We start from the raw sequence: 22,174 nt of genomic DNA on the forward strand, positions 1-22,174 counted from the left end.
GAGGTGGAATATCAAAAGTGAGCTTTGATAAGGCTCAGCTTTTAGACAAGTTTAAAGCGTTAGTGTTAGAAAACAGCTCGGACGGACGAAGAGGAGCCAGAGCTGCCCTCACTGCCTCAGAGGAGCTGAACATGGACTGTTAACAGTTAACAGCGCCACCTGCTGGACGGAGTACCACACGGGCGCATAATATACAGTTAAGGTCAAAATGATTAGCCCCCTTTATAAAACCTCTATCTTTTCAATGACATGGGCCAGAACCCAAAGTGTTCAGAGTTTTTCTTGCGTCCACAAGAACAAAGACAACATGTGCATAAGGCCAAATGAACATTTTTACTGATTTGCTGAATTGAAACAATAAAAAAGCAAAAAACGCAAAGGCCAAAATTATTAGCCCTCTGACATTTAATAGTCAATAGTGTAGCCTTTCTGATCCAAAACTGACAACAACCTCTTATGGTAGTTTCTAACTAAGTTGGCACATGTCTCCTGAGGGATGTTAGCCCATTCTTCCATGGCAAATTGTTCAAGATCATCCAAATTGCTTGGCCTCCGAGCATGGACCCTAAGCTTGAGCTCCCTCCACAGATTCTCGATAGGACTGAGATCTGGGCTCTGACAGGGCCACTCCACAACCTTGATTTTGGGGTCCTTCAAAAAGTTTTGGACCAACTTTGATATATATTTTGGGTCATTGTCTTGTTGGAAGACCCAGCGACGACCTAAACCTAGACTGGCAGCAGACTTCCTGATGTTATTCTTCAATATATCAACATAATCCTCTTTTTTCATGTTCCCATGCACCCGAACAAGGTTTCCTGTGCCTGAAGCAGCAAAACAAGCCCACAGCATTATGCTCCCACCACCATGCTTCACTGTGGGAACAGTATTTTTAGGGTTGAAGGCTTCGCCCTTCCTTCGCCAAACAAAAGCAGCATCCATATGCCCAAACAGCTCAAGTTTGGTTTCATCAGACCAAAGGACCGACTTCCAAAACTCATCCCCAAGTTTCAGATTTTCTCAGGCAAACTTCAGTCGGGCTTTGATGTGCCACTTTGAGAGCAATGGGGTTTTACTTTTCACCACGAAGAAGAGTCCTCATGACAGTCTTACGTGAAACATCAAGTCCAGAGGAAGCCAGTTCAGCACCATCATCTTTGCAGAGATCCGGGGATTCTTGCTGACATCTCTGTCTATTTGTTTTGGAAAGCGGACAGTTTCTTTTCTTGTTTCATTGTGCTTTAGCTGCTCTAGAAACTGTGAAACACTTGGAAATGGCGGTATATCCTTTCCCCCTTAAGATGAGAATCCACTATCTTCTTTCCGAGGTCCAGACTGATTTCTTTGCTTTTTGGCATGATGATATCAATTCTTACCAAGATTTTGGAGCAAATCTAGAGTAGTCCCTTTCGATCAAGTGGTCAGGTGACACTAACCCTGCTTCTTGGAGTCACTTAAATAAGATTCAGTGCTAACTGACTGCTCAGGTGTGGTTTCAAACCTAGTTGATGTTTTTTGAAAGCACACGATCACATGGGGGCTAGTCATTTTGACCCTCTCAGTTTTCACCATATTTTTCATAAAGAAATCTTGAATATTTATTTTACATTCCAAATGTACCAAAACGGGGCCATATCATTGATGATTTACTTTAGAAAATTTATTTTTTTATAGTATTTTAGGGAAATGATCAATAGTTCCTAGGGGGCTAATAATTTTGACCATAACTGTACGGGGTGTGATTAAAGGCTCATGTTCCACTTGCCCTCGACAAAAATCTAACGATTCACATTAACTTGTCCTACGCCTCTGCACATGGATGAACTAGAATAGTAAAAGCAACAGGAGGCAGTAAACCTGTGTGATGACGTGGTGTGTAGAAAAGTGTTTAACTGATATATTCGGTTACATTTCATCACACTTGTTACTTTTACATGCTGTAAGTCAAATTCAACATTTAAATGTGGGAACAACCTCAACCTGTGCTTTGTCCACATGTGAGAAAAACAAACACCAACAGAGTCGCCACTAGCAAACTGCAGGGTGAAACGAACACTCCTACTGGTGAGTCACCCTTTTTAGTCGGCAGTCAACCCAGTCAGCAGGGATAAAAACACAAACTGATCTCAGAAGGTGAACCACTGTCCTTCATTAAGTCCACTTTGTCCCCAAAGAGGTACCAGTGAGGTGTGTTAAAGAACAAATGCACAGGACAGAAGTGGTGGAGGAAACATTAAGAAACATTTCACAGGTTACTAATGGTGCTTTTTATCAAAATACTGTTGTATTCTACTTATATGTTGCGGTCCTCTGTACTGTGTGCAATTCATGAATTTAACTAAATGTAGTGGGCAGCTCTTTTTCTGTTTTACACAGCAGTCAAGAAAAATCAATGCAATTAAACAGATTACTATGGTTTACTTTGAATCAGTGTTTAATATTACGCAATTCAAATATTTACACAACTTTCTGTATGTGTACACAAAAAAACACATCAACCTGACAAACAAGGATAAGTGTAGAGCTTGTTTTGTAGAAGCCTCTGAAGATTAAACACTGGACTATGGTGCCATTTCATTAGGATAAAGGCCTGTATCCTACAAACACCACAAATACAATTTCAACTAAAGCTAGAAATGCATTCAATCTGGAAAAACTAAATTAAGAAGACAATGTTTTTGATGTGCTATAAACTGGGAGACAGACAGGGCTCCACCACTGGCGACCGATTTGTTCATTCACTTGTAGACAAGAGCTGTCCATTTCATTGTCTGTGTGGTTTTCATCGTTTTTGTGGCCTTGCTTTTGCTTGCTGCTCGACTAGTTGCTTGGAAATGTTTGACTCTGATGATGATGTCCAAATGTGTGGTTTGTGGTTATAACCCCCTGATGGGTTTATTTCATGAATACCTTATATTAGTCTCCAGAGGCACAAGATGCTTTTCCAACTAAAGTCAGTTTTAAAGTCAAACTGGGTCTTGTGCAGCCGTCTTCAGCCAGGTTGTTTGGTTTCGATGACCTGCAGACAGCGAGGCCTTGACACAGTTTTGGATTTTTGTGCGCTGTTCAGAGGCTGACCTGGCAGGTTCAAAGCTGGATAAGGATTACTAACGTGCTGGGGGAGTAGCTGACTACTTTGAGTGAGTACTGCTGGAAAGATGTTCAAAGGTGGGCCACGGGGGTATGGGAAGAAGGGAGGCAGGCGAGGCAGGTAAAGCCCGGGGCCAACCTGGGACAGGTTAGGAAGCAGAGCTGGAGGCGGAACTGGAGGAAGAGCTAGGTACGGTAGTGGTGAAGAGTTTACTTGAGAGTACATCGGCATCACAGGAGATGGAGGAGACGGCTCTGACGACGTGTATATGGGGTTTTGAGGAAATGCTTGACTTGCAGCAGTGTTTTCCTGGGAGTTAGTTTCACTATTCTCACTCACCTGTAAAATGCTACTGCTGCTATTCTGGCCATGTCCAACGGCCTGATCTGCCTGTGCTTGGTGTACATCTGGCACATCCCTCTGAGCACTATAGGATTCTTTTTTCATGTAATACTCCCGAGATGATGGGCTACAACTAGATTTGCTTGATGATGATGATCTGCTTTGTGGTCTTGGTGAAAGTGCTCGCCTGGTGTTCCTTTCCCTGCTTCGCCCACGATGGCTGCCCCCGTTAACATCCTTCTTTCCATACAAGCGTTCCTGGATCCGATGTGACATTTGGCCCAGTTCCTCAAATCCTAAATTCATGCCAATGGCCTGCAGAACATCCTGCATGTGCCTGTGCTTGTGCTCGTCTTCAGGCGTCAGTGTCATCTTTTCCACCGCCGAGGGAGATCCGGACCTACTGTTGGAGCCATAGCTTCGTTCTCCGTCAACCCTTTGCAGAGACGTCTCATTTGACAGAGAGCGCTCCTTTGGGCTAAAGGACCTGTGGCGAGGCTGTGCAGGCGCCAGTCTCTGGGAGCCCTCGCTCTCGTTCCAGTGGCTGGTGGCTGGGTGGCTGCCCTGTTGCCTCCCGGCACCGCTGGGAGACCACGGACCATCAGCAGCGTGCATGAAAGAAGCTGGAGAATGAGGTCGATGATTCGGTTCTGTGGAGGTCTGAGTTACTATTTTGGTGAGCATGTCCACATTCACCCCTTTGTTGAGCACGTCGAGGAAACGCTGGAAACCCTTGGCAGACTTCTGTTCGAGAGCAGGAGCACCGTGGTTGGTGACATCACTCTCAAAAGACTGATGGGAAACACACGGAAGCAACTATTATCTGCACTCTTTGGCAAAAATATCTGAAGTCAATGGAACAACCTGTAAGAAGTGTACAGCCGTCCAACATACAAGTCTCTAACATTTTAATTCTATATCTTAAAAACGTAATAACACAGGTGGATTGTGGCCCTCTCTCATTAATTTGAATTTAAAAAGCCTATTTTTGAAGAATATGGAGTTTTACTGGCTAGGAAGACTAAATCAAAAGGACTCAACTGGTGGAGAGTTTAGGAAATCTCAGTATCAGTGGTTAGCTCGAGCTGGATCTTGTGCACACCCCATAGCTCTACTAGAGGTTTAAAACTACACACCTATTAAGTGGCTTTTGAGAGCATTAAAACTATTATCGCAGCTAACTATAACTAGGCACTAATGATAAGAAAGTCTAAATTCCAGTTTTTTGGGGTTTCAATCCCACAAGTCAGTGGGAGAAAGTATTGAGCCGATATTAAATTCAAATTGCATTTAGATGCAAACTTAATCAATAACTCTGCAATGAAATTACTGAAGCAACGAAGAAATGTTGGACAGCTGTTTCGCTGTCCATTAACAATCTATAATCTACATGCCAGTTTTCCACTGATGGTCACCTTCTGCATCTTGGTGTCCAATATATTTTATATAATATTGCTTCTATGAAGAGGAGTGTCAGTATGGATCTGTTGAGGCAGTACGGTCAGGTTATGTAGTGTAGGCCTACTGTATGGACTAACTAACAATTTTGTTGTAACAAAGCAAAAACCACCTTTTTTGTTTTTTGTACTCCAAACTGTCAGTGATGCTGAAGGTAGTCCCTCATTACCACATGTGAAATGAACCCACCTGTCCATTAGATCCACTCAATGGAAACCATGCTCTGTTTATGCGGTGATCCTCGGTATCTGTTGAAGGGCTGTCATTGCTCCCTCTGGGTTTGGCATAACTCTGTTTGATAAGGATAAAGAATATTTGATCAAACTACATTACAAATCGCAAAGGTTACACTGATGCTAACACTAGAAGTTTACTGTGACTAACCTTCATAGAGTGATCTTGTGATTGAGTCCTTTCTTGTGAATGGTCCCGGCTCCTTTTGTGACCATCTCTATCTTTGTTATATCCAGACAATCGTCTGCAAGTTACATCATCATGTTGCTGCCTGTAAGTGAACTCCTCTTGTAGATATCTGTGTCTGAGGTCTGGAGTTGTTTTCTTGTATGCAAAATCCTCTTCCTTGGGTAGTGTGTGATTGAGATCCTTGGGGTCGTGTGCACGTAAAACACTGTCTGGTGACTGCATGCCGGTTTTATCCTCAGGCTCACGGCTGTATCTGTAATCACCTTCGTCACCCACTGTAAATCTCCGCCTTTTCTTTTCAGAAGCGCCCCAATCAGGTGACGACATGTGTCTCCTCACTGGGCTCTTTCGGCTTCTGTCTCTGCTCAACCAGTCTTTACTGTACAGACTCTTGGTTGAATCACTGTATTCTCGACTCCTGCTCGTCCTCTCTGTGCAACTTTGTCCATCCCCACTATACTTATGATGGGAATCCCGTGGTACATCTCTGTGAGATTCACGTCTTTCTTCCCATCTGTCATCATAGCTGTCCCACTGCCTTGAACCTCTGTCACTGTACTGCCGCCTGTGACTGTACTCAGACCTGTTTGGGTACATGATCTCACAGCTGCTCCAGCAGCTGGGTGGATGTCAACGACTGCAGCAAAAAGGGGGAAAAAAGCCTTAAACCCATGGGGTAAAGAATTTAGATGATGAATAAGGCAAAGTTAGATCATAGACTGGAAACAATCACTAATAAACACAAGTATTTGGGCTCTTAACACATCATGAAGAATTCATTCATTCATCTTGAGTGGACACTGGTCTTAATGAGCTTTCAAATCACACCAATCAGACCTGAGTGGTTCCACTGAAAACCTCCAGTCAGTCTTGAACATGATGGCATCAGAATAATAATGTAACATATTGAAGCAAATATAAACTACGAGTGATCCTAGGAGACAGAAAGGAGGATGTCTCCTCAGCGGTGTAGAAAGGGACCAAAATAAAGTTTAGTGACCTGACATCGATGGACTAACGGTAGCTATGGGTCTGCAGTTTTTCACTCCGGATTGCAGATTGCCTCCGAGAGGCTAATTATTTAGTAGCTACACCAGCCTTCAGATGCAGAGGACATCTTATCGTGGCCGTTAGCCCTGAGCATCACCGTTAGCTGGCTAGCTGGTAGCTAGGCCACAAAGTAGCATAACGGAGAATATCTGTCAAGACAGCTTTAGTATGAAAATATCAAACTCGCGTTTTTTATTATCGACTTTCGATTATTTCTAGCCAATACCGACACGTTTGCACTAACGTTACCCCCTCGGCCTGGTGCTCACATACACCAGCTACAGTAGAAGTGTAGGGAGCAGTTTGTGGCTAGCGTCCAGGTGCTAGCTACATTCAACATAGCGTTACCTTTTCCTTCGGACGATCCCACTGTCCTTTATGGGGAGATGCTGAAACTTAAACTGCAGGCTTGGCGATTTGCAAAAGCTCCCACGAAAACAAACTACCAAACCGTTACCCTACATTTGTTACCAAGTTTCCAGGCAGGCGGTGCTCCTCGCCCCTGAGCTGTTTGGTGTTCTACCAGTCAGCACCCAGAGATTTAAAGCAGCGCCACCTCCTGGGTGGAGTGCGAACAACAACCACTCTGCTCTGGTGGGATCTATTGGCGGCTGCATAGACTGTATATATTAGATGTATTATATGTAGGCCTATGTAAGTTATTAGTGATCGCTTTGCTTTTAACATCAAGGAGGTAGGAGTGACTCTAAATTCAAAATAATGCATACTCCACTTCTGTTACTGTTCATAATAAAACATGACAGCGAGATGATCAAAACACACTGTAGGATGGCAACAGAAGTTAAATTGTTGATATCAAGGATGCATACTGCAGGATGCACATTGCATCATTATTGCATGTTTATCCCAATATTTTAGACCTAATGCCTTAGTATTAATAATGTGATGTTATTCTTGGTTTGACCTTTGGTGATTTCAGGGGATATTTACTCCCAAAAGTTTTGGTCATCATTGAATCACGTGGATGTGATCAGTGAGACAGTCAGTATCAGTTTATCAAAAATCAAACCAGAGGATATCATGTCACTTGGGAACGGCTCAATGACAACAGTTCTGCTGTGCATTTGGCTTTATTGGCATTTAAAGTAATCAATCACAGAAAAAGTCTATTAAAAGACTATTATGGGTTGTTTTCTTCACTTTACCAACACACAGCCCCTTCCCCTCACTGGCCTGGCTTCTGTCATCATTTTGAAAAAGCTTCAAATTTGCCCCGCACACACTGAAACTACAAGCAAGTGTTTTAAGATGAACACACACTGGAGGCCATTTAAGTGAGCTCACAACACACTGAGGAAAGACTATACACATACTTTATTAGATCTTTCCCTACAGGCAGCCATCAAATGACAACCCATTCACTTCAAAAAACAAATAAAATGTTAAACAATTGCCACACTCACAGTATTTTTGCAACTTCACACGGCTCTACATAGGCGTCTGGGTAGTCTACATCATTATGCTCACTAATGAGGTGCAGCCATTGCTCCCTGGATGATACAGATGATAAATATGCTCCAATCACATATGCAGTTTAGACATTTAGTCTGTGTTAATGGAATGGTGTCAGGGATATGTGGTGTGAGTGAGGCAGAGGCCCATCAGACGAGGAACACAGAGTTTTTATCAGTCCTTCTCAGCCTTCTCCTGCAACCGTGCGAGCGCTGGGGATGTCCACCTGAAGGCGCTGCAACAGAGGACAGTTAAACACAACTCAGGTTTTGTGCTCATTTAGCTTACAGTCACAGGCACACTTCCACACAGGGACATTTTTCTATATATGCATGGAGGAAGTGACCTCAGAAACTTGGTATTAGAAGCACAAATTTGAAGTTCACATGCTGGATTTGTCCGTTTGGTCTTAATGTCTAACTGTAGAACAGCTGGCACTACCTTGTGCCTGTTTTAAGTGCTTTACTCTTCAGGAACATTGTCAGAATTGCTGGTTTATACCAAAAACACACTGGATGTCTGTTAAAATTACATTCAGTAATTCATTTTGCAGATCTGTCTCTGTTTTCAGATTTCAGCCGTATTACAGTATTACTTTAATCACCCACTCAGGGTTGGTGATTCTCAGCAAGTTTTCCCTGAACAAAAGGAAACTTGAACAAATTCATGCACACAATACACCAAGCTACACAGCTCCAGAAGCCTCCCACCTCCTCACTGGTAGAACTTAATCTCTGCATCCACACAGTCAAAAAACAAGTCTCCCAGGTCGTCTCCTGGTATCTCTCCGCTCAGCAGGGCTGAAATCTCGCTCAGACACTGCGACTCCAGATCCCTCAGAATGTCGTAGATTGCTAAAGCCTCATCCTGATGCAGAGAGAAAAAGGCAGAGATGTCAAAACAACACCAACACCTGGGTCAGATAGCACTAACATATTCTATGTTCAAACCTGCTCAAGACTGTAGATAGCATTTAGATTTATTTTCAATTCATTCATTTTTGCTTAAATTTTAGTATCACTATTACCATCTTTCTATTTTGTTTCAATTTATCTTTATCTTTACTTTCATTTCTATTTTTTAATTACTATTATTTTATGTATTTTTTTTTTACCTAATTTGAATTACCAATATTACTATATCTTATATCTACAGAGGTACTTACCTATATATATTTACCTGTCTAGAAATAGCTATTGAATACTAGAAACTGAACTACTGATCCATGTCTGCCCTGAAAATTTCAATAAACAAAATTGTGACAAAAAGCCCTATTTCTGTAATATTATGCGAATTTACAGGAATATAGATCCCACTCTCTGCCTTTTGGAAGTCTAAAAGTCTAATTCGGCCAGACGTCTGTGGCAGCAGGCGCACACTTAATGACAGTACTTGCACACCTGCTATCACACACCTTCATTTCCTCTACAGGCTAATCTGGGTTTCTACATACTGCAGCTGCTCACACACACACACACACACACACACACACACACACACACACACACACACACACACACACACACACACAGAGGCAACAGCTGTGTACTAACTCAATGCTACAGTCTGATAACTATCAATGCGTACTATAAACGGATTCCCAGAGTGTATTGTAAAAAAAACTCTTGATCTTGATCTCTTACTGCTCCTGAATGTAGCACGTGAGGCAGGTCAGTATATCTGATGAAGCTGACGTACCTTCTGGGTTATATGGTTAATATAGAAGCATCGTGTGAATAAATGAAATGTATTTTACAAAAACTCAGTGCACTTCACTGTTGACAGTGACTGATGACAGATTACGCATACATCCATCAAAATAACAAAAATGTGACTTCGAAATACTGCTCCCAATCCAACATCACTGATAGAAAGCAAAATGCATGTGATGCAGAAGGAAGCTTCAAAAACCTTGTCAGTCCTGTGCTGCACAAAAACTGACCAAGATCATCTCTCAATCAAAGTGATTCTGCTTTGGAAGCATGTCTGCAATGAACGTCAACTTCCAGCTCTGCCAGGATCTGTACAGGGCTGTTGTTGACCTTGGATGTCCATCAGTGCCCACCGGGTTGGTCTCCATGTTGTTGAGCGCCACCTGGTGGGCCTTGTATAGGTCATGTCTGCGGTCCACATGGCTCTGAAAGCGAGGCTGCTTCCTGACCGGGTCATCTGGGCCGAACTGTGGGGAGACCACCCTCAGCACTGGGACGGAACAGTCCGAGAAGATAAAAGGCTTGAATATAGACCTACCGGGGTACAAGAAGTGGGGGGGGGGGGGTTGACAGGGAAAGGAACAGGAAAGAGAGACATGCAGACTCAGAAACTCCCATTGACCCAAAGTGGAGGAGGTGCAGGCAGAGCAAAGATTAGGGGGGAAGAATACTGGGGCCCCAACACTTCACCTTCAACATGTATGCATTTAAATAAAATTAAATTTAACTGAAATACATTTTTCTACACCCTATCAATCAGTGTATAAGCCATTTTTATTTTCCTCACCTCTCGCTGTCTATTCAGTGTAGCAGTTGCTGCTTACGCTAACATGCTCCTGATGCCATGAAGCTGCAGTAAAACAGAACACTAAAGAAAAAAATAAATAAAAACAGAAGCTAAGCTGCCACACACTAGGAGTGAGTCCAGTTTAGGACATGACATTTAGGACATGATCGCATCTTTCCTGAGGCATCCTGAGGATGGGTTTTGCATCATTTAAAACATATATAAGTAATGCTTTATTTTACAGGGATATTATTTCCTAATAATTTTTTGGATATTACTAATTTATTATTTATTTATTAATGTTGGTCGAGAAGTATTGGTAGGCTTCACCTCCAGGGCACCTCTCAGTAAAAATCATATCTCATAGTCTTTTACTGTTGCCAGGACTCGTCTCCCCATGTGGAAATGTTCCACCAAAAAAAAAGTCCCCCCTAACACTATTTTGAAAGGGTACCATTGCTGTATCCTTGGGTCAGCACTGCCCAAGACGGCTGTGATGTGGTTTAAAGAAAAACTAACGAGCCACAGTGTTTTTTCCTCTATACCACAACGATGATGGGTTCAGCCAGAACTTTGTCCAGAAACCAAGTGGGAGGTCTGGCTATGACTAGTTAGCTAGACTAGTTGGTGTCAAACCTGGACGGGTCTGGGGTGGCAGTGAAGAAGTGGATGCAGGGCAGGCTGGTGTCTCTGGGCAGGACAGACACCATGCTGCCTGTGGTGCAGAAACCTCCAGAATCCATGCAGATGCCACTGGGCTTGTCTCTCAGGATGGACATCATCACCTCTGCCGTCACTGAGCCTGAGACCAGAGCAGCAACACAATATATGAGTGTTACAGTAGATTCACATTACATCTTGTGACACTAGTGTCGTCTCCAAGTATGACTGCAACATGGGCAGGCGTGTTCTCAGGGTGATGTCCAGAGGCATTCTGGGAGGTGTAGGAGTGGACCACCCTCACCATTGTGCTGCTGGAGTAGCTCTGTGCCTCCCCTGTAGCGCTGTTTGGCCAGCTCCATCCTGGCAGGCGGGTTCTCAGGGCTGAACACTTCAGAGAAGTTGAACTCTCCTTCACCGTCCCACCAGCCCTGTGCCTGTGCCACGCTCCGCAGCTCCGGGTGCTCTGCAGAGAGCTCCGTGCCAATGGTCAGCTGGTTGGAGATGTTCTTCACGCCCTCTGAGGACAGAAGGTGACTGTTAGCATGAGAGGACACCTTGTCAAAACCACAGTCTCACCTTATAAAAGCAGATGCAAGCCTCCTGTTTCAGAGTGTCCGCCCATTAGCCACAAACATGCTGCTTATGTGGTGCACGCTGGTTTGTGCTATATTACAGCTGGCATGTTTTATCTCCATTTGACAAAATGAACCATGAATGAGCATCTCCTCACCACAGTTTCAGGATTCTCTGACACGTCTCTGTAAGCTGTGGTCTCATGTTGAAGAGTGAACAATGAACACAGAGTTCTGAATTATTTACTTTGTTATCAACCTCCCACATTAAAGAGTAATATGAGTCACGTACACGTTTAAGTAGTTCCAGTGGATTTTCATCTCTCATGTGTGGATTAGTGTTGATTCACAGCTAAAGCACTAATTGCATAACTTTAGTCTGGTTTAGTCTTGTAGAAGCTTTCAGCCATGCTCATCAGCTGTGCAGCGTTAGGGATGGCACAGGTGGTCCATACTGCAGTACCTCAGCAACTTCAAGAGGTGTTGCCATGACTGACGTAGGTGATCCCTGATCACACATTTTCATTTGTCTCAAACTTTGGTTTACATGCAAAACTGACGACATGCCATGCACTCTACTTTTTTTGGTCTATTGTGGAGTTTGTGAGGACACTACATAGTGGATCAACTACACATTAAGAATTGTGGCCCTGTGAAGTGAAGGCAGTGCACTATAGTGGTAGTGGTAGTGGTTAGGGAGTGGTTTCAAACAGAGCTCAGATATTTCCTCAAAGAGCTGGGCACTGTTGGTAGGAGTGAATAGTGCCTTTACAGGGACTTTTTCCAGCCTTGGATTCAGACATATTTGCTGCTCTAGGGGCCTAATCTTATTGAAATTTGCGACAAAATACCGAACAAGCATTTGCTTGAATCATTGAGCTGTCTCAGTCAGTATTTCAGCTGTCAGTACATCAGTATGCTGTTATTTTGTATTCTCTGTGCTTTCTAGATTTGGGTTGTATATTATAATTCCATTTTTACACACTGTAAATCTTTTTTTTGCTGTATTTGTTTATTCTACACATTTGGCCCCTATTGCATTATCACATGCTGATATCTCATGTGCTGTAAAGGCTTCTTTGATCACTGTATCATTTAGGGCTTTGTAAACATATATAAAGTTGACTTGACAGCAAGTGATGATGCTGCATACACAGAACAAATATCAAGCAACTGACAGTCTGCCTACTCACTGTATTAGGATTGGACCTCATTACTTACAGTTAACCTAGGATTCTCAGTTTTTCATGCACAAGTTGGTAGAGACACATTACAAATGACAGTTTAGCACCCACTGAGTCTAGACTATACATGCAGGACCCTCGGCCCTTACCTGTGACCTTCTGTGCCACCCACAGCCTTCCAGCGGTCTCGAGGACCCAGGCCTCGTAGCGGTCCGCGAGGAGGAAGGTGTTGTGGTAGCTGAAGGGCTCAGGTTCCTCCCTGCACTGCCCGCCCTGGCCATGCTGCTCCAGGAGGCCGGTGATCACTGCCAGCGCCGCCCAGGCACTGTCACCTCGCTCCAGCCCCAGTCTGATGAATGAAAGTCACGCTGGGTTACATACAGTCTGAGTTGTGTAGTTAATAAGTTATTTATCAATTATCGGCAAATGTTCTTTCATTTTCTCATATTTTATCTACTTTATCTAAATATTAAATTGCAGTTTGACCAGCCTTATTAACTTATCATGAAGACTTTAACTTATCATGAGTTTGTTGGTGCTGTTGACACAATCCGCTGCCATGTGTTTTAGAGGAAGTGCTTGTGTAAGTGCTGCGCTTCGACACAATTTACTACGCCTGTCATGACATGTTTGTGTCAGTCTACACACCCTTCTGATCAAAGCCTGAGAGGATTAATCTAATACTTCCACTGAATAGACAATATCAAAACTGTATTTAATTAGGACGCAATATTGCTCCCATCAGCCCTGAAGATGAACTTTTTTATTACCAAAACCAAAATCAGATAAGCTGTTTATTATGCTTGTAATCTTTTTAGGAATACAGTTTCAAAAGGATTTCAGAGCTCACCGGACAAGGTCCATGCCGAGCAGTGCCTCTCCGGGGGCAACGGGCTCTCGAGTCCAGACAGCCTCATTCCCAATACACACTCCCTGGTCATTGGCTCCCATTTCGGCCCCCCACATCCAGGCCGGCTTGCTGAGGACAACACCATGAGTCTGCTCCACCTGGGGGATCTCGATGTATGTGCACTGCAGACAAAAAAAGAGCAAGTGAGAGACATTAAGGAGTTACATGTACAGTGTGCAAAGCTGACACACTGACACACAAAAGCTGCAGTAAGCCCCAGGATATCTAAAGCTGAACACTGAAAGCCAGTCAGTTCAAAGCCAGAGAGGGTTTTTTCCACATCCAGACACTCGCAGGTGAACATTTGTCATTTGTCTTATCAGTTCCTGCTTAACACGTCTGTATCCTGCACTCTAATACATCTATGCAGCAATACCATCACACAAAAGTGGCCCTTCTAAGATATGTTAGTTCTGTTCACTGTGTACAGTAATCAAAGTGAAGAGTCAACAGTTTGTGAAGGGGCTATTTCTTGTGTAGAATTTAGTTCTCTGCAACCTGTGTGCATGTAACCCTGAGCGACTGTTTCTGAAAGGACAAATTACTGCTGATTTCATTCATTTAATTTTTTTTTATTCTCACAGTGCCATAAACATGATATCATTCACCTCTGCTACGTTAAAGTGGAGGCAGAAATCTCAGCGACAGGTATGCCACAGTAAAACCCAAACTGCATGACCGAGAGAAATAGTTAAACGTTCACCTTCTTTCCTTTAAACATTCACAGGAAAGAATGCTCCAAGTCCCCATTCGGGCCTAAATAATTTACCGTCCCAGGCTGGGTCATATTGGTATTTCTGGTATGAGCACAAATCTTTTTTTTTATTCTTGATTCATTTTCTGCAGAATCATGCAGAATATCAGTCAACTGAAGAATGAAGCCTGTTGTCAGTCAGCTGCAGTGGAGATGTGGGGCTGTAAGGGGGGGGAACTGTGGGAGTCTGGGGCTTTACCTCCAGCATGGAGCCTGGAGGGTGAGACTCTGCGGGGTAGTAGGCCACCTCCTGCACCTCGTCCCGGGGCCGGTCTGAGTTCTTCCCAAAAATCACATGATCATCGCGAGAACCGGGGGGCAAGGAAACAAAACAGTCACATGACGTGGGAGCCTCTGCCATCCTGCAACAAAGACACAGCGCACAGATGGGTGAGGAAGGGTGAGGAAGTCTGGCTGGGTCCGAAGGGAGGAATTAAAAGTGGTGCAGAATAAGCCCCGAGTAACTACCTCATGTAAACAAGAGTGTGACAGTGTGTTTGACATCCGAACACACCCTCCTGACCATAATGTGTATGTGTGGAGTGCAGAGGAACAGTCTCCCTCCGCTCCCCACCCAGCTTTTAGCAGAAAGTCGGAGTCAGCCGGTGCGCTGCCCATCCCTGGCACAGCGGGATTAGGAGGCAGTCTTGTGCACAACACTTAACTGATACTAATCTTCACAAATCCCACCGCCACGTTGCTCTATTATCGCCCTCGTCTGGCATTTTGCGCCCATGAATGGCTTTCGATGCGGAAATAACGTTGCCAAAAGTGCGCCGATCGCAGATGTAGCCCCGTGGCGGACTTCGGTCAGTGGTCAGGGTTTGAGACGGAGACGAAGGCCCGGCCGAGCCGGAGCTCTCTCCCCGTCTCTTTCCGGAGCAGCGACGCGCCTGTCGCTCCGTGTCATTCCGCCTTTCGCAGGGGGCTGAGGGAAGGGGTGACTTTCAGGGCTACCACGGTGAAAACTACAGCTACGGTCTGTGAGTGCTGCTGTAGGAAAGCTTTACCTTTTTTTTTTTCAATGGAGAGAGCGGACAGCCGGCTGCTGGGAGGCAGGTTGTAGACACGGAGTCACGTGACCGAGCAATCCAAAGGTATGTACTTAAAGGTCTCGTCTCGTCTGGCCACGAGCTCAGCTCCCCGTCCGCAGGTCCACACCTGGGAGCAGGCCTGCTGGTGCTGCTCTGTCAGGGCTGCACACCCACGATGTCCACGGGAGCCCCTCCGTGATGCACCCTGAAAGCACCATACGCAGAGATGGGCTCATTCTCTAACCCCCTTCACCATCCGTAAAATAAGAGAGTATAAAACTGTAATTACACGCAAAGTATTTGTTGGTGATTACCAGCTTCACTTCAACTTATGAGTTCATGTCTGCGACTCAAACTGATGAGCTTAACAAAGTGCAGTGTGTGGTGGGGAGAGAGCACACTTCTACAGAGGGACTGGTACTTTAGTGGACTATTTCCCTTTATGGTCCTTTTGTCTTCTACTCCACTACAGATCAGGGAATGACTGATGATGTAATATTATAGGTTCAACTACACAGCAGTGAGTAAAGTGAGTTCCACTTGTACCAGCTGCAACATTAAAATAATGAACCCATTAATGCATAAATAACCATCATCCAAAAACACAACATATATCATTACGAAATGGCCCTTTTATGCATAATGAGCACTTTAAGTATATTCTGAAGCTAATGCTTTTCTACTCTTACCTAAGTACGATTTAGATATCAGGACTTTCACTTGTAACAGAGTTTACATTGATATTAGAAACAACAGAGCTGATTTTACACAGTTCAAGTTCCAAACGATGATGTCATCGGGGCTATTTTGATTGTATGATTGTATGGAGTTGCATTATGGGACACGTTTTAGGAGCTTGACTCATACCAGAGGCTAAAAGTCACAAGATCTTAGTCTGTATTGCTTTGCTTCCGATTCATTCGTTCATAAACTCCATCACATACACATTTGTTTGTACCTTATGAAGGATTAGTTTATTATTAGCCTTAACTTAGTTAAATAGTCTTTCTGGTTAATGAAAAAAGGATAAACACAAGATAAACAGATTTTTCAGAACCTGGCAACTGAAATGCACTTATTATTAATGGGTATAGGGGATCTACAAAGCATTAGTAAAAATAGTTAGCCATTATTAGTAAAGCCCTTAGTAGTCATTGTAGTTGGTAGCAATGGAATAAAAGTTTACTGTTAAATCTATGAAGTTATATAAGCTGATTGTATGTTTTGGATGACACAATTAACTAGCTGTCAAATAAACCTCCTGAGAAACACAAGTGTTGTGTATTATGAAAGAACAAGCCCAGAGGAAACTTTTCTTTGTCTCATCATAAATAAATCATCTTCTTATTTGGAGATTGGATTCCTGATTTCTGCCCTGTTCTTCTTATTTTGAATGTTCTTTTTCTCCGGGAGTGTAGGTGGAGTTCACTTCACCCCTGTCCAAAGAGAGCCAAGCACCAGTGTGTCGAACTGAACCAAGACAGATTCCAGAGAATGACCAGATCTTTCCTGCTTAAAGTTGCTATCTTCAGTACAATCACATTACACTACATTTGAGTTAATGAACCTGTCACTATTTGGCAGCCGCCAAGTTTGCAGCAAGGAAGGATATACTTTTTTTTTTTTTATTCTCTAAACCAGGAACAAGGTTACATGAAGTAAAGCTGATACAGTGCAAGATACACTGATGGCCTGTATCACAGGGAGTCATAGTAATAATAATAATAATAATTCAGAACAATCTATCACTAAAAATAAACATTTACAAAGAGCTGTAAACCCAATTAGTCATATTTGGGTTTTTGCAAATTAAATGGTTGCAACTGAAAATATTAAATCATTAACCATAGTTCACCTTAATGAGTTCTCTCAACAATTTTTGAAATACACAAAGATTCATGTTTTTCTAAAGAAAAACAATGAATTATAGGTTAGCAATTTAGTTTAGTAAGTTCAAAACTTAAAAAATGAGTGAAGTCAGTTGCCTCAAAAATCACGAGTCATCTCTCTTTTTTGTTATTTTATTTCACTTCTGCATTTTACCAATACCCTGCATAGCTTGTTGGCTGATCAGTATAATTAAAGCAGGGCAAATCCCTGTGTGTCAATGGGTTAACAAGTGGGAATCTCCCATCACTGGTGTTTCATTGAATTATGTCACTGATACTTCCTTTCTGTAGGCTGTAGGCTCTTTCCACACACACACACACACACACACACACACACACATACACACACACACACACACAAACACTTCCCAGTGCTTTACACATGCTCGTTTCATTGATCAAAACTAATATCCACTTCATCCTGGTGTGATTTGAAATGGTCGAATCACCCCAAATGGACTATGAGAAAACATATAGTGGTATGTTGCAGAGCCTTTTGTTTTCATTTGTCCAGGTTTCCTGGAGATGTTTGTCTCTTTCTGATTTCTGTCTCTACCCCAATAAGGAAAAATAAATGTAACAAATTTAACTGCAGCATGTCTTGCCACAAGCGGTGTCCCTGTTACTCTGAATGATCAGCTGTGGTAGAAAAGCCTTCCAGTGAAAACTGTGTCTGTTACTGGAAAGATACATTTAGTATTTTTAAAAACCATTAAAAGGCCACGATGAACATTATAGCTGCACCAATCAACATTTCTAAATCAACAATGGATCAGACAACTACATGTAATGTGAAAGGTGTTGCCCGGGGGGATGAAACCACACACGTTTATTAACCCAACTGTGCAGTTCCACTCAGCTTGAACTCCATTGGATTTTATGGTTCACAACTTTACTATTCCAATAAATTCAATTCAATTCAATTCAATTTATTTTGTATAGCCCAATATCACAACAGGGTGTCTCATAGTGCTTTACAAAGTTCACTGAAATAAACAAGTGTAAGTGAACAAACAATCTAATAAAGAGTCCAGCAGTCGATGAGGCCAATGGATCGGTCCGATGGATCAGTCCGAGGCATCACCTGCCCTTTATGACCCTCCTTCTTCGGGAAGGAAAAACTCAAAAAACCCAGTGGGAAAAGAGAAACCTCTGGGAGCACCACAGTGAAGGAGAGATCCAGCTCCCAAGGACGGACAGGCTGTAGCCTTGGACACACGCACATCCATTGGCTGATAAATCCACTCATCACTCCAGGATTTCACCCTGGAATGATGGAGAACGAGTGAAACAGAGGATGGAAACAGAGCGAATACTGGACTGACACGTCCAGAAACATGACTCCAAATATCTTGCTCTATGTCCTCTAAAAGAATAAAAAGGTCATATCAACTTTATAAGATGATTATGTGCCCATTCTGTGTTTCCAGTCTCATGCGTATCTAAAAAATTCATTCAAAATTCAGCTTTAAGTTAACTGCTCTCTGTAACTGCTAAAGATAAAGCTTAAATGAAGCATAGAATGAATAAATGAACGAATACTGATTGGTCAGACGGCCCCAAACAGAAGAAAAGCTAACATGAAGGTGTCAGACTGAATAATAAAACACATTCAGTCTGCTTATCTTTTAATGTTGGAACATTCTGCAAACACAAGTCCTTTTACTAAACTAGTAACCTCGCCTGTGCTAACAATCGGTTGTAATGGATGTTGTTTCTGTAAGTGTTTGGAAGTCTAATAACATAAACCTGCCCAACTGCATTGCAGTGACTGACATCATTCTCAGGTTTGCCAGGTCCGTAGTTTTCCTGCAGAATTGGGCATCCTGTTGCTGTGAGTTGAATATTTTTGTACGCTTGAGTAGATCAGAAATATCTATCTAAATAAAAATCCATATTTTAGTTTAAATAATTTTTATATATACACAAATCCTATCAAAGTTACTGCAGATGATTCAGCACATACACGAATAGACGTGGGACACATCCACACACACAGTGTGTTAATGCTCTCAACCCAGCGCCCACCTTTCATTCCCACCTCTGCTAGTTAGCAAAGCAAATAAGTTAACAAGGAGAAACATGCTAAGTGGGTAAAATACAGGAGGGAATATACAAAAGAATGGGAGGTGGAAATTGAATTAAAGAATGGGTGTGGCTGGGGATGATACTAAAACTTTTTGTGGATTACTTTTATGGTGTTACTTTGTAGATATTATAATAGATTTGGCAATAATAGCAATACTGTTACTACTACTGATACTTTAAAAGCAATGTATATGGTTTGGCGGGGTCATTTGGCAGAGTTCTGGTTTTCTGGATGATTTTGACTGGATTTTTGATTTGAACTGCCACATGTCAGTTGGCCCCTTTTTTAAAACTGACTCTAAATCTGTCAAGTTTTGGTGATGCAATCGGTTTTATGGCAGGCGTCCAATAGAAGCTGACACGCACACCTGAGTGCATGGGGAACAGGGAGCGCCAGCCTCCAAATGTTGAACTAATGGTTGTGTTTTTTAGATTGAGCACCTGGATATATCGGTGTTCAGTGATGCCCTGATTTGTAGGAGGTGTTGAGTTATTTTGTAAAGCAGCTCGGCGGTGAGTGGCGTTCACTCATGGCTCACTGGGAATGCTGAGGGCAACAGGACTGAATTCTTGAAAGATTTCTAAGAAGACAACCTGTTACCTGAACGGCACTCGGCTACTTCCACACCCTCTCCGGCCTTTCATCTCCTGGAGCGTGCTGACAAGCATCGCACATCCTGTCTGCCCTTACACACAAACAGTAAAACCACCATGAGAAGTAAACATCCACCTGAGCCAAAGGCAGACACACCCAAGAGAGGATCTGCTCTCGTATACAGTACGTACACACAACACACACTTGGGCACAGAAACAAGTACAGACAGTGACACTAAAGGGAAAAACAAACCTTGTAAATGCACCAATACGTCAGATCACAGTGACAACAAACTCTTTACGTTGAATGATGAAGTATTTTAAAATGATTTAGAAAATAAATTTGATCAAGTCGAGCCAAAAACAAGATTATTCATGGATTCTTCGACTGTTGTTTGTCCTGTAAAAATGTTATATTTAGCTAAATTTAACATCAGTTCCAGGGCAGCAAAATGACAGTATATAAAATTATGTCTGTGTCAGTGGGTGTAAATAAGATGGTTTAAAACCACACCAGTTCAAAGATTCCATCAACTTATCAACACTGTCTCAGCACTGTGATATATCTTCAACTGCGTGGACAAGAGCTCTAGACATACTGGCTGATACACAAACACACAAAGACACACACTCAGTGCTAAGCCAAGGACCTCTCCTAGAGCCACGCAGGCGTTGCGGCCCAGTTTGTAAGCCCTGCCATGAGAAGCGGAGGGCCGGCCAGAGGAAGATGATGGGTGTTAAGAGACGGAAACAGCTGGTGAGAAGCCCAGAGGATATTAATCTGAAGGGGGGAGACAGGATGGCAGGAGAGGCCGTCTAATAAAGTATAGTATTACTTCTGCAAAGGTGTGTGTGTGTGTGTGTAAGTGTCTGTCTGTCTGTCTGTCTTCCTAGAGGATTACTCCTGAGCTACAAAAATTGAAAAAAAGATTGTCTGTGTCCACCTGGCTACCAGCAACTTCATGGTTTGAGTTTTCAAGGTTCCCACATCTTTTAACAAATCTGAGGACATTTCTTGGGGTTGAGTGGTCTATTTAGAGCTGTTAGGAAATCTGTGATTATCTCGTCAGTGCATCTGATGAATCAAGAAAGTCACATTTCATGTTTTACGGCCCTTCACGCATTCAAAAAGAGGGGTTTTGAAAATTAGATAAAATAAAGCAATCTCAATGTTCTCTGAGCAATTAAAGTTCTGGTTAAAAGGCAGAGGCAGAAGATGGGAGGGGAAGCTGGGCGGCATCAGTCGCACAGACAGTAATGACGGCGCCACTGCTGTTTAACAATCAAAGATGGGAGGCGGGGGCTCACGAGGAAGTCTCTCCTCGAAAAATACAGGTGTTTGGTACAATCAAAGCGCAGCTTGCAGAAATGACTGGGTTTGAAGTTGAAAGGGGAGGCAGGGGGAGAGGGGGGGCGTTGTGGTGAGTGAGTGCCTGTATGAGAAAAAAAAAAGTGGCTCAGAAGACAACTGTGGGCCGGTCTCTCCTCCGGGATTTTGAATAATTAACAAGGATAAGGAAGTTGGCTACTAGGTGCTTACTGTTTACTTTGTTTGGATTTCTCCTGCCTCTGGAGGGGAAGTGAGGCTTTAGCCGGCCTAGTTCTCTGGAGGCTGGTGTGTTGGCAGGAGGATTTGTCTGGGACACTGGTGTGGTTCCCGTGGGACTAGTGGCAAGTCAAACCAGCCAAAGGCCAGTGAATCAGAATCAGAGCTTCCGTGATATGGTGAGAATCTTGTACCAAAAAACAGATGTCCTTCAAGGAAAATCCCAAGTTGTGCTACAAACAGAAATAGAATCACACACAAACTCTGAACCCGAGAATTCAGACGAATGTCTCACGATTTTGACTTTCAGGGGAGCCAAAGCCAAAGCTCAAAAACGTGTTCCTGACTAATCACTGTAATTAAAAATACAATAGATACTAACAAGCAATGATACCGTATGTTTAGGGTGTGTAGGGCACAGACAAATACCCCCAGCAATAAAAAGGCTTGAACTATTCCTCATTTATTTATTGCCATTCAATGAATTTACATTTCTGGAAAGACGTTTATTTGCTTTCTTTATGAAAGATGGATGCCACTCTCATGTCTGCATGTGACGTATGAAGCTACCAAAAGCCGGTCATCTCAACTTCAAATCAAAAA

At 43.0% G+C, this 22,174-nt stretch overlaps 2 protein-coding genes across 3 annotated transcripts; both read right to left on the bottom strand.

Moving 5' to 3' along the window:
• Window positions 1-2,448: 2,448 nt before the first annotated feature.
• LOC139198724 (uncharacterized) lies at window positions 2,449-6,759 on the bottom strand. Its single transcript, XM_070827650.1, has 4 exons — window positions 6,713-6,759; window positions 5,276-5,951; window positions 5,081-5,182; window positions 2,449-4,225 (listed from the first exon to the last, which is right to left on the bottom strand). Exons 2-4 carry the CDS (start codon window positions 5,909-5,911, stop codon window positions 2,993-2,995), a joined length of 1,971 nt encoding a protein of 656 aa, XP_070683751.1. The 5' UTR covers window positions 5,912-5,951; window positions 6,713-6,759; the 3' UTR covers window positions 2,449-2,992.
• Window positions 6,760-7,680: 921 nt separating this feature from the next.
• On the bottom strand, window positions 7,681-15,450 carry scrn2 (secernin 2). Of its 2 annotated transcripts, none has more exons than XM_070827460.1 (9): window positions 15,430-15,450; window positions 14,619-14,781; window positions 13,606-13,787; window positions 12,905-13,104; window positions 11,301-11,516; window positions 10,973-11,138; window positions 9,903-10,083; window positions 8,548-8,704; window positions 7,681-8,072 (listed from the first exon to the last, which is right to left on the bottom strand). In XM_070827460.1, the coding sequence occupies exons 2-8, from the start codon at window positions 14,778-14,780 to the stop codon at window positions 8,552-8,554; spliced, it is 1,260 nt and encodes a 419-aa protein (XP_070683561.1). In that variant the 5' UTR covers window position 14,781; window positions 15,430-15,450; the 3' UTR covers window positions 7,681-8,072; window positions 8,548-8,551. The 2 variants fall into 2 exon arrangements, with proteins under 2 accessions (XP_070683561.1, XP_070683560.1); XM_070827459.1 differs by lacking the exon at window positions 15,430-15,450 and adding an exon at window positions 15,085-15,171.
• Between the last annotated feature and the right edge of the window lie 6,724 nt (window positions 15,451-22,174).

The sequence above is a fragment of the Pempheris klunzingeri genome, chromosome 3 (genome assembly GCF_042242105.1).
Source record: "Pempheris klunzingeri isolate RE-2024b chromosome 3, fPemKlu1.hap1, whole genome shotgun sequence".
NCBI classification, from domain to species: Eukaryota; Metazoa; Chordata; class Actinopteri; order Acropomatiformes; family Pempheridae; genus Pempheris; species Pempheris klunzingeri.